Source organism: Maniola jurtina, chromosome 15, assembly GCF_905333055.1.
Source record: "Maniola jurtina chromosome 15, ilManJurt1.1, whole genome shotgun sequence".
NCBI classification, from domain to species: domain Eukaryota; kingdom Metazoa; phylum Arthropoda; class Insecta; order Lepidoptera; family Nymphalidae; genus Maniola; species Maniola jurtina.
In genome coordinates this window covers 5,720,540-5,747,043 of record NC_060043.1, presented here as the reverse complement: position 1 = coordinate 5,747,043, position 26,504 = coordinate 5,720,540, and the positions used below count along the sequence as shown (strand labels likewise).

The window sequence follows — 26,504 nt, the reverse complement described above, 5'->3', positions numbered from 1 at the left end:
AATAACACATTCTGCAAAATTTCAACTCTCTCCCTATGACGTTATGTACAGCCCGCTAACAGACAGACGCGGACGGTTGGACAGCGGAGGATCTGGCACCTCGGATATAGAACCCTAAAAAAAGATTCTAACGAATTGAGAACCTCCTCCTTTTTTGAAGTCGGTTAAGAAGTAGGTAGGCAGTACCACCCACACTTGCTCTAAATTTACCTACCCTTAAAATAAACAAGTAAGCAAATAATAATAAATAATTATTTACTAAGATAAACAAACCAACCAAGCAACCTCAGTTCGTTATTCACAGAGAAACCACAGAGGCGTTGAATATTAAAGTTCATTTAAACTCACGCCATTTTCACATAGCTTATAATTAAAATTCATATAACGGAGCAGGCAATTACTAATATGCTACACTAAAGCTAAAAATAAACTAGACGTTTATTTGGAAACCAAGCGAAATATTTCCACATGAGTAGGTAAGTAAAATGTTATCAGCGAATTTGGGGTACATAAACTGTAATGTACATAAATATTAACTTTGCCCGACCACATTTTGAAATTAAGATACCAAAATACCCTTACGAAATGAAATATTTCACGGCATGGACGTAATCTTATCGTAAAAATTAATATATACTCGTATCTAACTAAATGGTCTACCTGAAATTAATCCATGCTAATATTATAAATGCTAAAGTGCGTCTGTCTGTTTTCTGTTACCTTTTCACAAATCTGTCGAAAGATATCTTGCACCCTGGAGATGGACATTGGTTAGTTTTTATCCCGAAAAAATCGAACTTTCTGCAGGATTTTTAAAAAACCTAAATCCACGCGGACAAAGATAACGATTACGCGTATAGTCATGTAGAAACCTTAAATATTTTATTTATTATGTTTTCATCGCTTTTCAATCTTCAAGCTGTGAAGACCAAAGGAGGTTTATTCTTAAGTACCTACTCTAATTTCATAACATTAGGTTTATTTTAGAAATACAAAACGAAATATTTACGGTTTTATTGACCGACTTCAAAAAAAGGAGGAGGTTCTCAATTTGTCGGAATCTTTTTTTTATTATTATTATTTTATGTATGTTCCCCGATTACTCAAAGACCCCTGGACCGATTTGAATATTTTTTTTGTTTGAAAGGGTATACTGTGCAGGTGGTCTCATATAAATTTGGTGGAGATTTGATGAATATCTTCGGAGATGGAGAACAGAACTCCTCAATGGATAAGAGCAAATTGCTCGCGATCAGTGTAATAGCTTAGTAAACAGTAGCGTTTTAACTGGGCATAGCATATTGTAGTACAGTGGGGCCACTAAAAATTGTTAAATAAAAAAATAAAAATAAAAATAATAATAATACCGACTTCAAAAACCACAATCACTAAAAAGTAAAAAATATTTTTTGTTTCTACACGTGTCATGTACCTACTAGGTATGAAGTCGGGCGAGCTTCACACTTAGAATTCTAGTTTCTTTTATAATGCTCGCTTGACTTCATACATATGCGTACATGACACGTGTAGAAACAAAAAATATTTTTTACTTTTTAGTGTTTGTGGTTTTTGAAGTCGGTTTTATTTTTCTTTTTAGCTCAACTGAATTCTGAGTAAAGATAACAGTAAAACGAAATATTTACATTTGGACGTTTGCGTAACAAAATAACAACTTCGTTGCCACGGCCCACGATACTCAGAAAACTCGTTGAGAATGCTTGTACCTACTTCAAATGTCAAGAGAGAGAGTGTTAAATATTACCCGCGCTCGCGACCATTACTTTCCTTTCAGCTTATTCGTCCCATCTGAAAAACCTTTGTTACAGACAATTAACTGCAGCGCTGGAATTTATGTCTTTCTAGGGCCCTTTCAACCGTCATTCTAATTCTTTCTCTGCAAACACTGGGTCTTGCAAGAGCACACAATGAAAGTACTATCACAATGAGGATTATTGCAGACTCTGCCATTTGAAACCTTTGCTGATGGAGTACATGCTCTCTCTGGCGCAGTGGTTTTATGAGTGGAAGGTCCCGGGTTCGATTCCTAGTGGGGGCAATTTGGGAACTTACAACTCCTAAATTGTCTCTGGTCTGGTTTGGCGGGAAGCGTTGGCCGTTGCTAGTTAACACCCTATCTGCCAAGTGATTTGGCGTTCCGGTACATTGCCGTATAGAAACCAATAAAGTATAAGTATTTATGGGTTTAATAAATACTTACATACCATACTTCTTCCAAGTTAGCCCGCTTTAATCTTAAAATTGCATCATCACATTTTATCAGATGATATCGCAGTCAAGGGCTAGTTCTTAATCGATAAAATAAAATAAAATATCTGCGCGCCACGATCAGAGTAAACTGCCACGATGCTTTCGAGCGCCTTATTTATTAATTATCAAGAAATCTTATTAGTTTACTTGAATAATCTTTATTGTTTTAAAATTGCATCCAAAGAATAGTTTCTTTTGAAAAAATCCGCTACTACTCCGTTAACCCTTTCCACGTACAACGACTTGTTTTGCGTTTCGTACTGACACGGTTCTTCGGCGTGATATTTCATTTCAGTCATTTTCAAGGCGTCTTCAGTTTCGGCTGTTATTATCTTCATCGATATTAAGGCTTCTATCAAACCCAACACGGAATACTCTCTTAAGTGCCTCAGAAAAACGCTCCTGGGATAAATATCCTCGACATTTAAATTACACTGTTTCAAAACAGCTGATAGGGTTCCAAAATATACGTCGAGTATTTGATCATAGTGTTCCGCGAGGAACTGTTGATCTGTAGACATGTATAGGAAGTAAGATATATCTGTAGCCGGTGACGCATACCGGACCAATTGGTAATCAACAAACAGGACATCCACTGGTCTCTTCCCCTGCAATTGAAAACTACAATTTAGAAATTTAAGGTCATCTATTTATATATTGTTATTTGTAAATTACACTTGCTATCAATATGCTGTGGCAGTGGGCAGGCTATGCTTAGCAGTGACGGCCTGAAGCGAAAAGTCGATCCTAGAGTGACACCGCTTACTTACTTCTAAGTGTAGCGTAGAGATTCTTCCAGCACTATGTACTGAGTCACAAAGAGGGTTTTAGGAGGGTGCTAGATGAGGAAGGCTGAGGACCAGGTATAGTGCCCTCAACTAAGGAAGACCTATGTTTAACAGTGGACGTCTGCAGCCTGATACGATGAAATTACATTTACTCGTATGACAAAAATATATTTGTGTTAATCTTACCTGGTATTTAAACATCACATTATTATTCCAACAATCTCCGTGACAAATCGTACTATAATTAGGTTCCGGTTCGGAGCATTTATTCAACAGCACTAAAATATTCGGAGTAATATCTTCAAGCTTTGCTTTTGCTTCAGGATTCGAGATGACATTTATGGAAGATTTAAAATAGCTGATCAAACACGTTGGTATCTTTCCCAGATCAGCGTATTGTATATCCTTTGCGCACAAGTTACGTATTACCTCAAACTGTTCTGGATACAGTTTTTGTAAAGCGAACGACAATGCGTGCAGTTTGGCTAGATTCTTAATTACTAGATAAGTATGAGCGTAGTCCATTTTGTAGAATCTGTCTAAAGCCCCAAAATCACTTGCAATGTATACTACAACAGTTTCTTTATCGTATTCGATACTTGCAAGCACACAATTTGGAAACTTTATCTTTAAACCTTCAATTATACTGCATCTTCTCTGGAGCTCTATTATTTTTGGAACAACTATCTCATAAAACACATACTCTCTGTGATAGGATGTCCTAAAACACTCACGCTCTATTGGATTAGAATGCCATTTGATCATGACTCTTATTTCAACAAGAACACCATCTCTGACACCTTTAATATTTACTTTATGTACTCCACCGAGAAAACAGTCTATTTCTTCTGTACCGAACACTATAAAATGTTCAATATTCTTAATGTTAGTAACATCAGACACTTTACGAATAATATCCACAAGATCTTCATGCAAACGAGATATTTTCCGAACACGCATTTTATGATTCTATTTGACGAAGGAGCTGATAATACTAAAAATGATCTAAAAGATATATCGATTCAAACTCTTGACTGACACTATCGTTAGATACAGTTAGTATATTATGACTTGAGCGATAACGTGTACTTATTGAAATTCTCAAGCGAATTGAGCAATGATTTGTACTTTTGACAAATCTAATCCTCCAAAATTTGATTGCGATTTTTTCTTGCCTTTACTTATCAAAATACTTTTTATCTACTGGGAGGGTTTGACGGTAGCTAATTACCATACTACGTGCAGTGACCCATATGTAATACATAGAAGTCATTGACTAGGTGCAAAGCAGTGCAACCAAATAAAATTAAGCGTTCCAGTACGATGCCGCAAACAAATTGATAATGGCACAGCCTGCCTATGGCTGTGCCATTATCAATATTAATTTACCATTTTTTTATAGAAATATCAAAAAAATTGGCTCGTGCTTTTATTTTGTATACCAAGACTCATCATATCATGATGCCCAAGACTTTGTCCGCGTGGACTCACGTTTTGGAAATGTGGGAAGACTGTTTTGCCGGGATAAAATGTGCGTTTCCGGGATGTAAGCTGTCTCTGTATAAAACCAATTCTGGTTAAGAGGAAGGGTCGAGAAAAGGTAATATCAGCCGAGCAGATTCCTTAAAAAATTTGGCTTAAGTGGTAGAAACCACTTAAGACGGTTACGTCGCAGTTTCAGATGTCATAGAATTATAAAACCAAAACTAGTTAAACAACAAAAATATGTACTTAAATTAAAATTTCCTCGAGAAGTTATAAAATGCAATGTCGCAGTTTCTGTAACATGAGTCCACGAGGTAGGCTTGCATTGTACGCTATCAGTGCGGAACAAGTCCTGTCCAGGCGAGTGTGAGATAAACTAGTCTACAATACCCTTTATCACGTCTCTCAATGCGTGTTCAGCGAACTTGTACGTATATAGGCTTCTGGTTTTGCATTCAACTAGGCTTAGCACAATTGTATAGAGTTTCTGGTCACTGCAAGTAATCTTGCTCCTATTGAAAACGACTTGATCGCTATAATACGAGCAATTTGATTACGTTACATACCAGGTATTAAGATTCTGCATACTCTAGTGATACCATTTCTCATAGATCAATGATTGACACACTGAAGTTTTTTGGCTAATCTATCGTTCAAAATATATTTCTACAACAATTTTCCATACTATAATCTGATCAATTTAGGTTCCCAATTATAAGTACAATTTTCCAGATGACAATTTAATTATGAACCATTTAACTAAATATTCTTTACAACTTCTTGTGCTTACATGCCATGAAAATTAACTTATTAATGTATTCGTTTGCTTGTATACCTAGAAATACTTCTGTATTCTGTATCAGCAAAGGTATTCGTTTAGACGCTAAAGGTAATTGAGTTCGTTCGCTTCACTGAAAATATTTTGCTGGCAGGTAGCTGTTTGTTTAGGATGTGTTCGTTGACGCGGGTCTCCTGCCTCCAGGCATTGTGAATTTGTAAGACCCAAACACATTTACCACACCCTGGGCGGATAAATTTATGACACCCTGCGCTATTTCATGGAACATGGAAAATGGATATACTAGGCTATTTGTCATACGAAAACAAACATCTTATACATCAGCAAAGTAAAGAATATGCATGAACAACATGGGGAATATTATTCATGCCCCTTCAAAATACTCTGTGACCGGTTGATAAGAAGCTTCAACTCAAAACGGATTCGATTTTTAGTTTGTACATTTTAGCTGAACCACATATTATATTACTAGCGACTCGCCCCGGCCTCGCACGGGTGTTCTATGGAAAAGTGGTTAGAATGGCTAAAATATAAATGTTTGGTTTATACTATCGCGGACTTTTTTGTAGGCATTATTGAGTTCTACAACTTTTCTATAGAAGTCAACCATACATCTCTAACCATTTAGGCAGCGTTCGCGAGAATCGTTAACGTACGGCAGTTTTTTCGACGCCTTACTCCACAATTTTCACTACCACGAAAAATCCTATCTATTTTCCGGGATAAAATATAGCTTATACGGATTTGGAAGAATCCCTCTAAGTAATGGTAAAAGAAATTTTGAAATCGGTCCAGTAGTTTTTGAGCCTATTCAATACAAACATACAAAAATACAAAAATACAAAAATACAAAGGTTTCCTCTTTATAATATTAGTATAGATATCGTCGCACATGCCAATAGCTTCTAGGTATATCGCGATTCTATAAATGTGCGATAATATTTTTAGCTGTTTTTAGCAACTTATCTTTAAAACTTTCACTCCTGACACTGAGCATCTGAACAGAATACCTATTTAATGCTCAGTTATATATGAAACCTTTTTGGAAACCAATAATTTGAGCAGCCCTTTATTGTTTACCTCTCGATGTTTCTTGATGAATTCATAGCATAATTTGACTTCATCTTTGCTAAGCAGGATCGATCATACGTTTGCATAGATACCAAAGCTGTTGTACAAAAGCTTGAGCTTTTTCAAACACATTTGGAGCAACAGACGGGTTTAACAAAACCCACATAAACACAAAAGAGACAATTACGTAAATTCAAATTATCGCAGAACTGAGCCTGCGAGCTTATAAACCACATAATTCGAAAATTAAATTATATAATTAAGTAACATTTTATTAAATTTAATAATCCCACCTTTATTAATCATCCTTTAGGGCTTATTATTATTTATTTATTATTTCATTGTCTTTGAGAGCGGATGATAATTTTGTGGACTGAATTAATTATAAAATATTATTACTTTATTAGTGAAATAACAGCTACAGTTATTAAAGTTCAATACTGCATTTCTTAGTGGCTTATGGCCACCACTTTTTCTCGCATAGCACCCACCGATTTTTTAATAACAGGGAACAAAGATTGCCGAAAATCAGTCGTGAAGGTGATATATCGAAAGTCTCACTAAATATAAAATTTCCACAAAAATCTAGAACGGCAATGGAAGCAGAATTACGGTAAACGGAAATAAGTCTAGACATTCGGGAAATCGGTTTTGGGTAGAAATCGAATTCGCATGCAAAGTCGATTTTTTCGTTATGTAGAGCAAAGTGTCCATATTCTGTCGGTTTACTGTATTCACCTCCAAGGATCAAGGAAACGAGACGGAACCCGAAATATTGTCAGATGTTTAGTAACTACGGTACGCGGAGTGTTGTCGAACCATCGGAAACCTTGCGTCGATAAATACCCCCCTTAACCCTTCGGAGATCGGAACTTCAACGCGGAAGTTTCATTCGACTGTCACTCTTTTGAGAGTGATTAGGATCGGTGTGGCGTGAACGCCCATGTCAGAACAGACGGCCTGTCATAGAAGGCGTTACACTAACCCGTAATTAGGTGTTACACGACGTCTGACGTTCAACTTTGATTTTCCCAATATTGAACACACCTCAATTTATTCTAAGTGTTTGTAATTTTTATGATAGTGTTTTTACTACTTACTCGTATCAAAAAATGCGAAGAAGAATTAGACCCTGCGTTTCCTCTGCGTATTGTGCCTGGAGCGCCTTGGACCACTAGGCCACGGTTCATTTATTGCCCAGTGCCATTTTAGACTTGTATATTTACTCAGTACTCAAACGACTTTTAATGCCATCTAGTAGCGACATTCTCGTTCAAAGAGCTGCATTGAAATGATAAAATTCTGGACTTTTGAAAGTAGTTTCGATAACTCATAGTATTAGAAGAGTCGTTATTTATTTAAAATCTTTGTGGAGTGATCCTTCTATGCCTGGAAGATGCTATTGAGTATTCGGCGCCTGAGACAAGATAATATTCTAAAGTGTATGCATGTTTTACATTAGCGGTTCCGCTAAGCAGCGATCTCTTCCAGAAACCCTTAGCTTTTAGAACTACTATCCACAGGAAACGAGCATTGATATTGTCAGTATTTTCACTTTGTTTCAAGAAAAAGGAATTTTGTATGACTAAATTTGAATGCCAAATGTATTGTATCCGTGCTATTTGTCGTCGATAGTAAAATGTAAAGTGTCGCCTGTGGAACGACTAGCGAGCAAACACGGGTAAACGCTGCAATATTGTGAGCTGAGGACCTAGCACTAGGCTAGTATTTACATATTGTTACGATATAAGAAGAAATTCCAAGAGCATTTTCAATGTACCTATGCATTTTCAACGAGTACCTAAGTAAAACAGGCACCTATCTGTAAAGTAGGTATCATACATACCAACGCAATGTCTTTATTATTTTGATACCAATTTTTATTATACCTACTATTTTATTATTAGCGAGCCACCCCGGCTTCGAACGGGTTGCTTATTACAATCTTCCTAGGAATCTGTAATTTTTTGAAAAATAAATATAGCCTATGTCACTCAGGAATAATATAGCTTTCTCAGTAGAAAGCTATATTATTTCACTAGTGTGAAAGGATTTTCAAAATCGGTTCAGTAGTTCCAGAGACTATCCCCTACAGACAAACTTACAAACTTTACCTCTTTACAATTAGTATAGATATTTAAGCACAAACTATTATGCAATTTATATATAGCAATCCTTATACCAGAATTGTATAATTGACCGAAATTCGCGGAGGTATTTCGAGATATCTAGGTTGGTATGTCAGCGGCCTAACTTTAACATAAATCAAATTGTACCTAAGCTCCATTGAATTCTTGAACTAAATTCTACACAGAGATCGTTGCTAATCACAAAGGGTCATAAGCCATAACAGACACCATGCTTTTAGCATCAGCGGAAGGCGATTTTGCGATTGCATCGGTGCTGCATCGTGTTTTTAACCCCCGACACAAAAAGAGGGGTGTTATAAGTTTGACGTGTGTATCTGTGTATCTGCCTCTGGCATCGTAGCTCCTAATCCTAATGAACCGATTTTAATTTAGTTTTTTTGTTTGTAAGGTGGCTTGATCGAGAGTGTTCTTAGCTATAATCCAAGAAAATCGGTTCAGACCTTTGAAAGTTATCAGCTCTTTTCTAGTTACTGTAACCTGTACTTGTCGGGGGTGTTATAAATTTTTAATTTACACTTGTGATGACTTTTTTCGTTCGGTCACTGAATTGAAATCTACACTTAGTATCTATTTCACCAGCGTCGAGCGACGTTTAACCGAGGAATAAATTGGGCGTAATGATCGTTTTTGCACTGCAAAATATGAAATTTACTCTCGGATAAGACCTATTTTACGCTGAATATTATTTAAAACAGGTAAAGTTTGTATGTTTGTTTGTGGGTAGTAATCTCTGAAACTACTGAACCGATTTTGAATATTCTTTCACCTGTACAAAGCTACATTATTCCTGAGTGACATAGTCTATATTTTAATTTCAACAAAAATTGAAGATCCCTACGAAAATTGTAATATTACTGTTATGCTACACGTGCGAAGCCAGGGCGCGTCGCTAGTAATAAATAAAATTATCGCTGCAACTGGAGATAATATGTGTGGAGTGCGAAGCGTTCAATTGTGGCATCGAGCTTCCGCAAAGCAACTAAACCGCCGATCGGTGATGCTAAAAGCATCGCGTCTGCTATGGCCCTATGTACCCACAAGAAAACTAGAGAGGTATAAGGTAAAATTATGATGCATTCAAAAATAGAACTCTTAACCTAGAAAAGGAAGAAAAGTATTATGTTACGAGCGTACCCGTGAGCAGTAATTGGCTCTACAATGGCATCGTATCGGAGAGCCAAGTCACAGCACAAGCTTTACCGTAAGGGTAAATTCTAAAAATGTTTTCTCAAGTATATTTCGCATTAACCTTCAAAGTAAACATGAGCTTTGACCGTTACTTTCAACCATAAAGGAGATCGCATACGACCGCATGATCCACCGCCGCGCCGTAAGAGCCGTAAAGCCGCAAGAGTGACTGTCGTCACTGAATCAAAATCAAAATCTATTACTTATTTCACTCTTACGTAATCGTAAACCAATCTTGACTAAACCCTTGATCTAAATACATAGTTCGATGCAAGGATGCAAAAATGTTATTTTTTGTAAATATTGCTACTATAGTATCTTCTGAGACAGTATACCTACCTATTATTATTGAAAAGAAATTAAGTGCACATTATGTTGAGTTAGTTATCTGATTTTTTTTTTGTTAAACTTTTACTGAAGTTACCCTACAAATAGTACGCGACACGTTGAGATGGCTATCGGGATGGGAACGTCCGAACAGCCCCCGCGCTAATCCGGTGCGGAATAGCGCGGATGACGTGCTGGTTTGCGGAAGTATTGGGTATGACGTAAAAATGCATTACTTCAATACGTTCCACGCGGTCAAATCTTTGTGCTGGCATACGCGGCTTCAATATTAAAAAATCTCTTTGCGGCCTTTGCGGCCTCTTGCGGTCTCTTGCTGCTCGCCTTATGGTATTTTAAAACAAACAGACCGATTTGAAGTAAAACAGCTTCATAAAATATAAACATTTGCAGAAAAATCGAGCGCACTGTGTCGAAATCCGCTTGGAACATCTCAAATGCAATACCGGCTTATTTTGCATTCAAAGCTCTGGGAAATGTTTGAAAGGACAAGGGAATCATTTTGAACAATCTCTTGTACACACAATATACCGAGTAGAGTACATAAATTTCTGCTTTGCGAAATTTCGCCGGCAAGCAGCCAAAATTTTACCAAATAGACCAACCGATGTAATTGACTGTTACAAAATCGTATTATTAAAATGCATAATGGTAATTGAAATACTAATAGTAATTAATGTTGCTCTAGTATTGACTTATATCACATAATATCCACTAGATATCTCTACTAATATATATTAGTAGAGATGTGTGTGTGTGTATGTAGTAGAGAATAAAATTTTGATCCTGATCCGTGGCTTACGAATTTTCTGCACAAAAGATCAGTCTTGCTGTTTATCGCGAGAATACAGTCAATATTCTTGACATGATTCCACGTGGGCATGATTTGTATAATAATAAAATTAATTAGATTAGACATTAGACTATGCTATCTATGCCTATATAGGTTTTATTGTAATTAACAGTTTTAATAGATAGAATTCAAAGTACCTAATTCCAAAGTAAAACATTAACAAATTGATGTAGTAACATAAATGTAGAAACATAATGCATGTTTTAGAAAAGGATTGAATTCCGCATCGATTTTGAAGTAAATTGTTACGCGGAATTCGTTGTTTGCGGTTAGGTGAAGTGGTAACGTGGAACACGCGTAAAGAGTGTGATTGAAAAGTAGCAATTATCGCTACAAACCTCAAAGCCACTGAGTGAGTTAAAATTAATTGGAATTAAGTGTTATTATGGAAATTTTGTACAACAAAGGTGTTTTATCATAAAAGATAAATTGATGGACAAGTCAAAATAGGATCTGGTTTTATTAGTTTATTATAGCGTATAAAAATCAAAATCTGGACATGACCCAAAGTGCTGAAGCTGATTCGTAATACATATAGAGATCTGGGTCCCATAAATCCATACTAATATTAAAAATGCGAAAGAGTGTCTAACAGTCTTTCTGTTTGCTAACTTTTCAAGGCACATCCGTTTAAAACTCGTTTTTAAAGAAAGGTGCAGAAATAACCAGGTATAAGTACAGATAGACACACACTTAAGCTTTTATAATATTAGTCTGGTTATTTTTTGATACCTATTAATCATGTACCTACCTAATAAATATTTTTGAATTAAAAATTGCTTTTTTCCTGCATGTGTTTCACAAGAGTGAATAGGCGCCTTCTAGGTAAACGCGTCCCATCTTAGACCACATCATCACTTTCCATCAGGTGTGATTGTGGTCAAGCTCTTGCCTATTGTGAATAAAAAAAAATGTGTAGTAGCGGAAGGACAGGCAGTGCATAGTGCATGCTGAATGTACTGCCTACCATGCGTATGCGTTGTATAGATTTGCCGATTACAGCAAAATAAGTTTGTGACCAATGAATAATTTTCTTAACTCAGAGTTTTTATTTGTTTGTGCATTGAAATAGTAGTGTATTTTGAGAAACCAAATACCCTAAGACCGGGAGTAAATACATTACGCAACATTTTCAATAAATACAACACGTCGACCCAGTTTATCCTCCCTATTGCATTGCTCAGTGCCGGTGTTAGGGTGCATTAGACCGTAGGGGTGTGTATCGATTGAGCCACCCCACACGCTCCCACCCTTTCATTGCTTGCGATACTTGCTTCATATCGTATCATTGTTTTAATTTGATGTATTTGTTTTTATTCATAAAAATAGAGCAAAATGTCCTTGATAGCACTTTACTTTCTGATTGTACTAAAAATATCATGAAAAACGATTTGTTTTCCAATTTTTCAAAAATATCAGAAAATCCGTGCTCGAAATAGCTTTAGTCCAAACCCTGCGTTTAATAGAGACAGAACAGTAGAATTAGCCATTTAATCAGCCTCAGATTGCCTCAAGTCAAGACAGCTTAGCCTGGCATGTAGAAATACAGGAACGCATGAACGGCCTACTACTGAGGACGGCCACTCAGAATAAGAAGGGTTTATTTAGGACCACGCTAACCAAAATACGGATTGGAAGATTTCACCGACATTTGGTAACATTATGAACAACTCCATTCATTGTCATCCTTCAACAATCATAAAGGGGTATTTAATTGCTCAAAACGCATGCTTAGAAAGGTTAGAGGGCCATGCCCGGGATCGAACCCCGGCCCTGTATATCCCCCTATAAAATCTATAAGTACGAAAACATCAGATAATACAGTATGTGCCCAAGGTAACTCAAACTCCAACGAGATAAACTTTATCTCGCAAAAGATTTGTCCGAACGTCTATATTTAGAACATGAATGGTGACTGGATGATCCACGAGATGGCTAACGTAACAATTGTTAGTAGGTACCTACTCAAGCTTCATTCCAACGCTAATCTAATAAATCAAACGCAAACACCTTTTAGGGCTGAACCTACCTAACTAATGATTATAAATGCGAAAGTGTGTCGGTCTGTCTGTCTGTCTGCTACCTTTTCACGGCCCAACAGTTTTACCGATTCTGACGAATAGCTTATATCCCGGGGATGGGCATAGGCTACTTTTTATCCCGGAAAATCAAAGAGTTCCCACGGGATTCCCAAAAACCTATCCGCTTAACCGATTTGTTTGAAAGGTACCGAGGTAGCTTGCGTCCCTGTAATTGACAAAGGCAACTTTTTATCCCCGAAATCAAACAGTTCCCACGGGATCTTAACCTAAATCCACGCGCATGAAGTCGCGGGCATCCTTTAGATATGAATAAAATTAAAACTTAAATATGTCAACTAAATATTATTGGGGAAAACACATTGTGATGCATGCCTGTCCAATGTCCATAATGTTCTCAAAGGTGTGTGAAGTGCTAATCCGCACTTGCCCATCAGTATGAGTGACTAGGGTCTAAGCCCTTCTAATTCTGAATGACCTGTTTCAGAAGTGAAGTTTTTTACAAGGTAAGTAGGTATGGATAGCAGATAACATTAGCACAGTTTTATAGGTAGGTACTTTCTAAATAAACTTGCTAAACTCAGGCAACGCTGAAAACACCCGTTGCGTTTTAACGCGCCCACTTATCACTATTATTTTATTATAGAAAATACACAGAAATAATATGATACAGGGTATGATGATATACTAGGTTAAAGAACAGAAATATTTTTTCATCCTCATCGCTTCTAACTTCACCTTTCCAACTTAACAGAAAGTATGGAGTAATTCACAAAGTTAATTATCTCCCTAACTCGTAAATAAATAGGCGCAAATTACGCCACTAATTGCAAGATTGCAATATGAAGTTCGTTCGTACTCATGGGAAGTTTTAATAGCGTACGCGTACGTGAGTTCCTTGCAGAGTGTTGGTAATATGACTCGTAAATGTGGGTAGTCGCACATTATCCGCTTATCGACTATTGCACTTATACCACGACCCTTGAAATTTAATCTCAAACGTTTAAAGTATTAACTGCTTCAATGTGTTTCGAAGAAATTGATTTTGTAGCGGTTTCCGTTCAAAGTTACATACTCGTACTATTCCTTATACCTGCTACTCGCAATTTTAAAGTTCTGTTTGACAAAAGTTTTTGTAAGTACACCAGGGTTTTCCGCGAATTCATCCACGTTGATTCAGTTTTGTAAAGATCTCTTTAGAATTACTGGAAACCCTTTTATGTCATAGGTCTACTTGCTTCTGAAATAGTTTTTATATTTCTAGAGTTGTACGTAGAATTGTACGTTGATATTTGTCCTTTAGAAAAAAGAAATATCTACTCAATTTCCTAGGAGCTCAAGGGTCAAGAAACTCGAATTCATTATTTATATTCATTATTACTGTAGGTATAGTTTATTAAAAACCTTGTAACAATCATTGAATAAATAATACCAGAATAACAACTACGACTAATACTAAGTAACAACTCATGACCTTTTCTTGAAGTCATTCTCATTGAAACCTACGCAAACGACTTCGGAGTGGGTACAATCGAAGGCGTTGCCCTTGTTTATCATAAAAACAAAGGAAAATTCTCCTACCTCCATTCTTCCATTAAAACAAGAGGGGATCGAAAATAATAAGCATTCTGACTTCAGGTATTCTCACCTTTACAAAACAGGTGGAACATTATTTATTTATTATTTAACAAAAACATTAAAAAGGCGTCACCTTCTAACATTAAACAGAGAATATTAAATTCCAGCATTCATATTGTTGTTTAAAATAATGTGGCTTAGGTATTTGCGACAACACATATCAGTCGATAGAGCTAGTAATTACTTATACTTTAGTCAATTACGGGATGGGTGACCATTTTAGCGGTATGATTTTGGCCCTCCTCCGTGCCTCGGAAATAAAGTTTAAGAAACAGGTAAAAAAACACCGGAATCTCTCACGATGGGCTTTGTAAGAGGTCTCGGTGTTTTTTACTGAATCTGATCCCCAAAAAAATATTCTATAGCAAGCTATTCGAAAACTGCTACTCGTACTTATAAGATCACAGTCGTACTTATCAGATCCCAGTCGCTTCCGCGTAAAAAATCATATTTTGAGTCAAAATAGATTAAAAAATTATAAGTTATTTTATGTATAACTTTTGGGGCAGCCCTGTTATTGTATTGCTCTCTTGGACTTGAGGCGACCATCGCCGCCGGGTGCCGCCGGCATTCAGTGACGAATAGGTATGGATCATATTCATTCATTTACATTTCGTTCTAATACTTTATTATAGTATTTTTGCTTATCGTTTATAGGTACCCTGATGTGTAGAACGAAAAGCTAGGATGTTTTTCCTAAAGATTCCGGTTGGAAACATTTTCTAACTTTATATCGTTTGAGAAGTCTAAAAAAAACCTATCCTTTTCCACAGTATATCACATACATAGAACAAATGTGGCGAGTGAGTTCTCAATATGTATGCACTATACTGTATGTTTAGATATAAATCAATGATTTCAAAAGAAAATACTAGGGTCAGAAAAGAGGGTGAATCGCGAACTTCAAAACTTTTCATCAAATAGCGTTCGTATTCTGCAATTCTAAATAACACCTTATCTTTTAGATTAAACGCGAATGTACACAATACCTATTATTGAAAGAGATGCGGGCGATCAGGAACAATTTACTGAACAATGCGTGTATCAATTGGTGCGAAGTACTCAGTTCCGTAATGCGCCGCGCCTACGCTTTGTACGTGAAATTGGAGACTTTGACACTTCGTTTATGCAATAAAGTATTGCTATTTTCTCATAAGATTTACTCTGAATATTATTGGAAAAACTTCTTACAGCTACATCTATACAAGCTATCATAAGCATCGATGTATATGGATTAGCCTTTCCCATACAATTCCGTCCGCAAAAATACGCTTGAATCTTACGTCATCGTCATTGACAAAGTCAAGAGACTTTTGCAATTTCTCTTGACTTTTTGAGCGCGTTTTTTTATCTTCGAAGGGCCATCCATATACATCGATGATCATAAGTTGATGAAAAACAACAGAGTTGGTTTAGTTTTTCTTCAACGTTTCTAATATGAAGTGCTAAGGTGTAAAAGCTCTCCCGGCGTCCGTGTAGCCTGTTTAATGCCACAGAAAGCTTTAGGAATGAATAGGCATCTTCTAAGCTGTACTTACTCACTGTTTTCCATCACGTATCATCAATGCCTAGCATTAAAAAAGTTACAGAAGCATCGGTAGGGTTCTAAAAATGGACAGGAATTTGACTCTCAAACAAGATTGTTATAGTCTATTCGGTATTTGTAAAGGCAGTTACTTTCTCTAGAAGTTAGAATTACTCAGATTATGTTTAATATTAAAGCTGGGAATTTACTAAATAAAAAATGTTTTGTAGAATAATAAAGATTGCTACGAAAACTATTAAGCAAGGCTTTTTGCTAACATTTACTTTGCCCATTACAGGCCCTCAAACAAAACCAATATCAAAGCAATTTTCTCGTAGAAATAAATATAAAGAGAAACGGGTTGAAAAATAAAATACGTCTCACTGGCTATATAAAAGAGAAATGAATAAAATGTTGGTATCGGGTTCTATTTAATTCAGTATTTACAGGGCTTTAATTTTTAATTCACTTCACAGTACTCCAGGTGGAGATTTATTACCAATACTTATAGAAAATTTAGAAAAAGAATACCAAATGGTTTTATTTTAATAAACTTAAGTTTTATCAACTTTAACAGAATTTCTTGATCGAAGGCAGAAAAATATAGCCTTTATCCCAAAAAATACAGCACCTACGCTACGCTATTTATTTACGCCCTAGTACTAAATTACACATCTTTAGTGTTCGGCATTCGAAAAGACAAAAAGGTATTCACTTGAAATCAACTCCAATTTCCCAACTCCAGGTTGCTACTTAGAATTTCTTAACAGAAATACCCAATAACTTTCTAGACCCGACCAGGGATTCAAACTCAAGTCTTTATTATAAGCAGTCGAATAAGCTAGCCAACAGACAAATGAGGCAGATTAAATAATAATTACCAATTTGTCATCTAATCTATAACCGAGAAAGCGAAGGATTCTAAGATTTTTGAATTTTTTGCTTCATCCGTGGCTCAAAAAAAAATCCTGGGCGTAGCGAGGAATCCAAAGACGCGAGACGCGAATCCGTTTGCGGCCGTGCAAAATATATATAAAACTGAAATGGACTATTATTCTTTTGGAATAATATCAATACATTCGATGGATATTCAATGTTTCAGAATGTATTCAAAATAAAAATAAAGTATCCCAACGTTTACTTATATGTATATGACGACTGTAAGGTCGAACCGCGTTTCGCAACATGTTTTTTTTAATAGAAAGAAAAAATTTGGTAGGAACCTACGCCCTTGGTCTGAAAAGTCACAATTCCTCACGTTCACGTTCGAATTTTAAAAACCATCCACGTAGGTCTCCAACAACAAAGGAAACCTTTCTGCGCTAGTGAGATAGATCAAATGATATTAATTATTGTTGGATTCGGTTGGATTATTAAGTATAAGTAGGTATACACAAACAGTCAAGAATTTCCCCAAATTATGTATCAGCGGCTGCCGGCATTATCAAACTCTCAAAACAAATCCTCTAATCAAGCGAGATCATGCCCGTATTTGGTATTACAAAGCAATTCCCAGTATTACACAGGAAAATTAACCGTCAGCGAATACGTCTAAAATTCTAAATGAGGTCCAATTAACCGAATTTGTGCCTATCATCGCGCCGAACCGTAATATCAATAGCATTTGAACCGCCGATCATTATCGTTATGATGAGGCATAGTATGGTGTATTGGTAGATACCAACTGAATGTAAATACATAGACGTATTCTCATTAAGTTTAACAACTTATTTGGGGTGTTTTGAGTGAGGCCTTCTATTCGAAAACTTACGGCTGAGATCTGGTGTACTTACTTTGATTTTGCTCAAACTACGAATACTTAAGCTGAGATCTATACACTTTGACTTTGCTCAGACTTAAGACACTGTTAAAACGAGACAACATTATACCGCTGGCATAAATCTGTCTCGTTTTAACTGAAACTTAAATCTAAGCAAAGTCAAAGTGCGCTCTATAGATTTCAACCTTAGAGTTAAAATTAGACAAATATAGGTAATATTATTATATCTCAAAAACACTGACCTTTACTGATTCAACTGGACCTGCGTTTGCGAATCTGTTTTTGAAGCAACTAATTTTCACCAATTTAGCGCTGATAACAGCAGTGAGCATCATGTGAGTGTATTATATTATCGAGGAATTCTGTCAAAATATAGTGAATCTTGAGAAAGGTGTCCATTTTAATTCCTGGTGCGCTCGGTGGTGGTTACAGCTCTTCCAACGTACTTGTATATGTCCATTTCGGTGTGGATATAATATAAACTAACACACCTAGGTATAGAAACATTTTACTAGGGAATATCTAGTAATTATAAACACCCCTCTACCATAGACACTCATCCTCTTCAAACTCCCATAACAACAACGCAGAGGGCTCCAAGCACACTTACTCTAATTAAATTGCGATCTATTATTTCGCAAAACCCTTTTCAGCTGAATTTAAATGATTTCAGTACCTAAGTTAATGAAATATTTTAAACTTATAATATAAAAAAGCTATCGGAGATTACAACAAGAGCCGCAAAAAGCCGCAAGAACCGCAACAGCGTCAAGCACCGAACACAATGCATTTTTCGGTTCTGAAAAAGGTTTTGTGACCCCAATTTCCATTTAATTCCAATATTCATCGAAAACACAAATGATAAAGCTCAAAAGCTTCAAAACCTTATGATGTAGATTTAGTTTTAATTTCTTATTTAAGTACCTTAAGTTTTCAATTTTCATACTTCTCGATGGTTTACTAAGTACATGTTTGTATTTATTTGTACATATAGCCATTGCTTGGAAATATTTGATTCAGTACTCACGCATACGATACAATAATATTCAAGAACATTAACTACTTGAAAAGCTGTCGCTGTTTTTTTACTGACTGTTGAAAAAGGAAGAAATGTATTCGCATCGTATTTTCGTAAATGTTTTCCACAAAAGGAGAAAAATAAACGTGAATTTTCCGCCTCAAAGTTTGGGTTAATCCGAAGTCAGTTTATCCTGACAAGCCCAGTTCCGATACTTACCCCGAGTCACAAATGTAAAATATCTTAAAGCGCTTGTTATGTCTTCGGGGGATGAAACTTTTTCAATTTTCATTCAAATGCCGAGTCGACGGCACTTAACGCGAAAATATTGCCAAATTCGCGGAAAAATATTCCTCCCGTAAGTTTTCAAATACCTACTTGCTTTGCCTGATATCTTTGTTTTACATTCTTTTGTATTTAAAGTGAAATAAATACATATAAATTACAATAAATATTTTTCGGAGCAGTTATCCGAATGGAACACGTACCACATTACGTACCTTGCGCAACGGATCAGCCTGGCTGTCCAGTGCGGAAATGCAGCCAGTATTCTTGGCACCATTCCACGCGGGTATGATTTGTATAGTAATTATTAATTAGATAAGACTTTAAGTTTTATTCTAATATTTTCAATAAAAAAAATCTCCCTATTGATATTTTCTTGTCGTTGATTTTGTTTTTCCATTTACATTTTATCTTTGAAGTCTGCATTAGCGTGCATAGGATGCTTTTATTCCGCTTCGTCGAAGATTTCTCTCGGGAAATTCTGCAGACACAGTCTTAATAAATAACATTAAAATTATAATATAATCAGACGTGTTTGACTTTCTTCAACGTTGGTATTGAAAAAAAAAAATTTAAACGTTGGGCCATATAATAATTATATCGCACTTTATAGTAGCCAGTTGTACCGTGACGGCTCCACCACTCATTTAAACTTAAGACTATCACCAGTCATAATATACAAGTGTAAATTAAAAATTTATAACACCACCGACAGGTGAAAATTACAGTAACTAGAAAAGCCACCTTCCAAACAAAAACAAAACTAAATTAAAATCGGTTCATTAGTTTAGGAGCTACGATGCCACAGACAGATACACAAATACACACGTCAAACTTATAACACCCCTCTTTTTGGGGCGGGGGTTAACAAAACGCGACGCGAGTAGGTGCTTTCAAAAATGCTATCTGTTTCACGCCGCTTCACTGCTTTCTCCGTATCGTGCGATAGAGAGAAAGACATTTGCCAACATTTTATTCGACGTGATAACGTTTTACCTCCCAAAAGTTTACAAAATTAGACAAAATTGGTCTCATTAGATTCAATACATCTTAATCTAGGCTTGTACGTTATTTTTTAGTATTTAAGTTTAGTTAAATTAAAAAAAACAAGATTTTTTTAGATCCACAATATGAATAATTAGACGCTAGTAACAGCTGTTAACATACCATAACAATATTTCTTTAAAATTAAAACATACGAGCATAGTTCTTCATTATTTATAGTCTACAACATTTCTAAAAATTATGAAAATTGGACTACATTTACGGGGAGAAAAACTTTATCGCTTTTTGTATGAACGTGGCACAAAGGTCCTTTACAATACCATGTTATCATAACTAAATATCGAAACCCCTCTTGAAGTAAGTGTACCGGAACCAATGGTCCATATGTCCTCCATATCTGCAGATAGGAAGGACCCTACCTTATTCCGGCCCTCACAAACGCAAACGAAGATAAATTGAAGTGTTACCCGAGCCTTAGTGTTTTGTAGCCCAATATGGTTTTCATATCTGGTAAGATTCATAACCACACAAATAAGGACAATGGTAATAAATGGTTCAATACCATAACCACTTAGGAAAATAGCAAATCAGTCAAATGAAACGATATGATCCGAGGACGTGACGAATAACGACAAGTCCTAAATATCCTCTTAGATAATGTATCTGATTCAGTGATTAATTCACAGAAAATCTAATTCTAGGACGTATCCAAACTGTGGCGCTAGAAAAAACCGGCCAAGTGTAAGTCAGACTCGCGCGCCGAGGGTTCTGTATTCGGGTATTTTTTCTAAGTTTTGCACAAATAAATCAAAATATGCATTAATATTATGCATAAAAATAAATAAAAATCTGTTTGAGAATGTACAGGTAAGCCCTTTCATATTAAATGATAACCTACTTGGTATACCTAGTCATCTTGCCTTGAAAATAGAAAATACTAATTAATATTTGTTCATGAACATTTTTTTGTGATATAAGGTACCACAAATTCACGGATTTCGGATTTTTGCCTTTACTTGTGCTATACGACCTCCCTACCTGCCAAAATTCGTGATTCTAGGTCAACGGGAAGTACCTACCCTTTAGTTTTCTTTTGACAGACACGACAGATGGACAAACGGACAGACAGACAGACAGACAGATAACAAAGTGATCTTATAAGGGCTCCGTTTTCTTTTTGAGTCACGAAACCCGAAACGAAATGGATAAATCTTTCAAGCTTTTGAAGTTATGAGGACAGTGACAAAAGTATTATTGTTGTTATCACGTAAAACATTAAAACATCGAACCCCAATAAAATTTACACTGTACTGAGAATGTAAAGCAAGTTCATAATCTAAATCTCTCTGTAAACCTCGCCGATTCAATGGTCCATGTCACTTTAAATCTGGAGATAGGACGGCCCCACCTTGCGCCGACCCCAGCAAACGTAAAGGAAGATAAATTGAACTGACATCCGAGCGTTACCGTCGCACAATATCGTTTTACAATTTGCTGGAATGATCCTTACCTTCCGTGTTCCCGTAATGTTGCGGCTACAGGTTAACGCCAATGCCCAACAACGCCATAATTATCGCGATAATCAACGCGTTAAGCTGAGTGGCCGCATTTTAATGGTTAACGTCTAACGTCAATTAAATTGTGGTTAAAATCGTCTAGCGCCAGATGTCATTGTGTGTTGTTCTTAGTAAAAGTAGAGAATAAAATGTTATATAATATACAATACGCAAAAGTAAATACAAAAACATATCCACAATTATATATTTTAAATAGCTCTTGTTTAGCCAATATTCCTTTTTCTCACTGTATTTATGATCTTCCACTTAGTTTATTAATCTGGGAAAATTGTTTTATCTTTGATTTGTCGTGCTACATTTCTTTGAATGAGAATCGAGTGATCTTGGAAGAGGAGTCACTAAAGATGTTTTTATTTCTAGAAAGGGATACAAAAACCTTTTGCACGGAGCCGTTATTCATACTTCAAAGAATCAATTGATGTAAAACGATATGGGTATTATCTCTCAATAGCATTCTTTACCTTTATACGTTGTGTGACAAAAGCTACGTGGAGTGTTTTGTGTTCAACATAAAAACATCAATGGGATCCAGAATCGCTTTTACCTCTCATATAGAATATTTTATTAGCTCATTCCGTATTTGTTTTATTACTGATTTAATATTATTATGTATCAATCTGCTCTTGAAATTAGAATAGAATACAGAAAAAAAGTCTGTAACGCAAAAATTCTAATAAAAGCCAGAGTGAGTAATTTTTGTTAAAAATAATTCCTTGATATTGCTAGATTAGGCTTCTTGATTAGGCTATGAAACGACTTTGATTGATTTCACGTCCCCCATAGCCTAATATTTGACAGACCGTCAATTCAGGACCAAACCAAAAGTTCCCTCACTCTAGTTTATTCTGCCCGTGTATAGATGTTGTTAGTACTTAGTACCGATTTAACAGTGACTGTAAACGGTTCACGTTACAAAGGTTTGTCTCACAACATACACTTAATTCAAAGTAGGATCAATGTCATTTAAACGTGCATAGTTTCAATACGAAGCAATTTCTCTTGGGAGCAGTAGGATGCACAAGTACTCTAACGACTCGCATTCATCGGCGCCGAACTGTAAAGACAAGCGTCGCTATTCGTATATCTGTGTGCTTAGTATGAGATTTCACATCTCAACAACGCGCAACGTTATACAATCCGAGTGTCGAAATACTATAACGTCAAAGTAAAATCATAGTTCATGATAGTTGTGACAAAAAAACTTGTAACCAAACTTCGAAGCTTTACTTGTTAAGAGGAAAACCATCTCGAATGACTTAGACGATTTCACCTTCAAACTAGCAATTTTGACATGTCATGACATGATCAAGACAATTAATCAAGCAGACATTTAAATCTGCGAAATTTACGCGGACTTTTAGTATTTTGACGTAGGAGGGTAAAAGATCCAGTACATGAACGAATAAGGATTACCCTGACTTTCACCTAAAATTAAGATATATGAGAATTGTTCTATATATAATTTTTATTTTTTGTGTATCTGTACACAGTATATCAAAAAATCAAATAAAATGCGTGGTATTAATTATTATAAATTATTTTATTTAACAAAAGGATAAATTGCCAGTAAATGAACTGGAAATTTCAGTGAATGAACGAACTCTATCTAGTGCATAAACTCTCGATTCCTATTAATAAATTCTTAAGTATATTTTCGGCTTGGAATTTAAAAAAAAATGTCAGATTTTCAGTTTTTGACTTATTGTATATTTTTTTCTACATTTTGCGCGATAAATCAAAAACTCTTTTACATAATAATAATAAATAAAACCTGTTTTAGAATGTATAATAGAGCCCTTTCATATGATATTATCCCCTTTGGTATAGTTATCTTAGTTTGAAAGTCACCTAAATTTTCTAGAAAACAGTCCAAATGACTACAGAGAAAATGAAACTTAACGCCCTTGTTGCATCCAAGTCGCTGGAAGTGCAACATCAGCTACTGAATGTGTTAAGAGTAGTGAGAATAATATACCGTAACACAAGTGTCTGATGTTATCAGATTTGTTCCTTTGAGCCGAAAAGCCACATGTTCTGATGCTTTTTAGACAATCTAAGATCTCTCATTAAGTGATCCAAATAATTTTGATTGAATGGTCTAAGTTGAGATGTAAAAAAGTCACTACATCGTCACTACCTTCTGAAAGTTCTTGAAATGGTAGATTAGAGGTACTGGGTTGGGGCTGAGGTACAGATTTATCACCAGAAGTCAGAATCGTTCAAATTGCAGACTGCAAGTTACAATAGAGCCGCTTGGAACAATTTTTTTGCTGTTTCTTCTGGTAATATTCACAACGCAGAAATAATAATCATCATGGTGTTTAGATGGTTCGCGCCAAATAATAAAAAATTTTTTTAGTAAAAGTAGTTAACTATTCTTATTTGCTCATAAACGCAACGAGGAAATACAGCTTCCACATATAAAAATTGGAGTCCAGGCCTTGCTGTTAGCTGCTAATGGGTTCTCAAAGTAGCCCGAGTATGCTTGTTTTACTGGGCACAAAAGGAAAGAATGAAAGGAGCTTACCCAGTACATCTTAAAAGATCCGTTATAGATACATGCATCCTGCCATGCCTTACCTATGCCAGCCAAACATGGGTCCAGACAAAGAATATAAAAAGAAATAGTAACTTGCTAAAGGGCGATGGCAAGTTGCATAAATTAAGCAAAAAATATTCAAAGTGAGAATTGAAGACATAAGAAAAAAGACAAAGCTTACAGACACCTTGAGACATGCCCTAAAACTGCAATGCAAATGGTCATATTGTATCGATTTTTACAGATGAAAGAAGGACAGGTAGGTAGACCGAAGACGCGTTGGTCTAATGCTATTGTGCAAATCGCGAGAGAAAATTAGCTTGATAGTACCAAAGACAGAGAGAAATGGGGATACCCAAGAGGGATCCATATCCAAGAAAGAAGAATACCAGAATAAATATAAAAAAAATTCAAAAGAAAAATAAAACCGATTTCAAAATCACAAACACTAAAAAGTAAAAAATAATTTAAGTTATTGTGGTTTTTGAAGTCGGTTTTATTTTTCTTTTGAAAATTTTTTATTTCAAAATTTTTAGTGGCCCCACTGTACTATAATAATATGCCATGCCCAGCTAAAACCCTACTGTTTACTAAGCAATTACACTGATCGCGAGCAATTTGCTCTTATCCATTGAGGAGTTCTGTTCTCCATCTCAGAAGATATTCATCAGAACTTCATCAAATTTATATGGGACCACCTGCAAAGTATACCTAGCTTTTCAAAAAAAAATAATTTCCAAATCGGTCCAGGCGTCTTTGAGCAATCGGTGAACATACATTAAAAAAAAAATTGAATTTGCTCTTATCCATTGAGGAGTTCTGTTCTCCATCTTCAAAGATATTCATCAGATCTTTACCAAATTTATATGGGACCACTTGCAAAGTATACCCTATCAAACAAAAAAAAATCCAAATCAGTCCAGGCGTCTTTGAGTAATCGGGGAACATACATAAAAAAAAAGATACCGACGAATTCAGAACCTCTTCCTTTTTTTAAAGTCGGTTAAAAATATACTAAGATTTACTAACATGGTGTTATACCACAGAGTAGCAAACAGAGGCAAAGCTTCTAAGAAGCGAGAAAATTTTATAACTATTTTGGTAGGGTTGGCACTGGAGGATACAATTTAATTAACAATAGTTATTTGTTCAACAAGATGGTAAAGTTTGTTTTTGTTGTGATTGCCTAGTTTAAATATCGATCAATAGATCTAAATATCGATTTTGAACGAAATCAGTCAATTTAGAAAGAATTATAAATGGTGCCAACTTTTTTAAATTTTGGTTACAGTTTCCTATTTTGTGATCCCAGGGAGCTCTAAATATCGATTTTGAACGAAATCGGTCAATTAACAAAGAATTTCAAAATGGCGTCGACTTTTTTAAATTTTGGTAACAGTTTTTTATTTTGTGATCCCAGGGAGCTCTAAATATCGATTTTGAACGAAATCGGTCAATTAACAAAGAATTTCAAAATGGCGTCGACTTTTTTAAATTTTGGTAACAGTTTCTTATTTTGTGATCCCAGGGAGCTCTAAATATCGATTTTGAACGAAATCGGTCAATTAACAAAGAATTTCAAAATGGCGTCGACTTTTTAAATTTTGGTAACAGTTTCTTATTTCGTGATCCCAGGGAGCTCTAAATATCGATTTTGAACGAAATCGGTCAATTAACAAAGAATTTCAAAATGGCGTCGACTTTTTTAAATTTTGGTAACAGTTTCTTATTTTGTGATCCCAGGGAGCTCTAAATATCGATTTTGAACGAAATCGGTCAATTAACAAAGAATTTCAAAATGGCGTCGACTTTTTTAAATTTTGGTAACAGTTTCTTATTTTGTGATCCCAGGGAGCTCTAAATATCGATTTTGAACGAAATCGGTCAATTAACAAAGAATTTCAAAATGGCGTCGACTTTTTAAATTTTGGTAACAGTTTCTTATTTCGTGATCCCAGGGAGCTCTAAATATCGATTTTGAACGAAATCGGTCAATTAACAAAGAATTTCAAAATGGCGTTGACTTTTTTAAATTTTGGTAACAGTTTCTTATTTTGTGATCCCAGGGAGCTCTAAATATCGATTTTGAACGAAATCGGTCAATTAACAAAGAATTTCAAAATGGCGTCGACTTTTTTAAATTTTGGTAAC

At 35.6% G+C, this 26,504-nt stretch overlaps 2 protein-coding genes across 5 annotated transcripts in view; both read right to left on the bottom strand.

The window, feature by feature from the left end:
- Positions 1-26,504, bottom strand: part of LOC123872324 (kazrin) — a 167,319-nt gene that overhangs the window by 129,033 nt on the left and 11,782 nt on the right. The gene's annotated exons all lie outside the window — the stretch shown is intronic.
- Positions 2,427-4,016, bottom strand: LOC123872609. The gene is made up of 2 exons (XM_045916989.1): positions 3,243-4,016; positions 2,427-2,876 (listed from the first exon to the last, which is right to left on the bottom strand). Exons 1-2 carry the CDS (start codon positions 4,014-4,016, stop codon positions 2,427-2,429), a joined length of 1,224 nt encoding a protein of 407 aa, XP_045772945.1.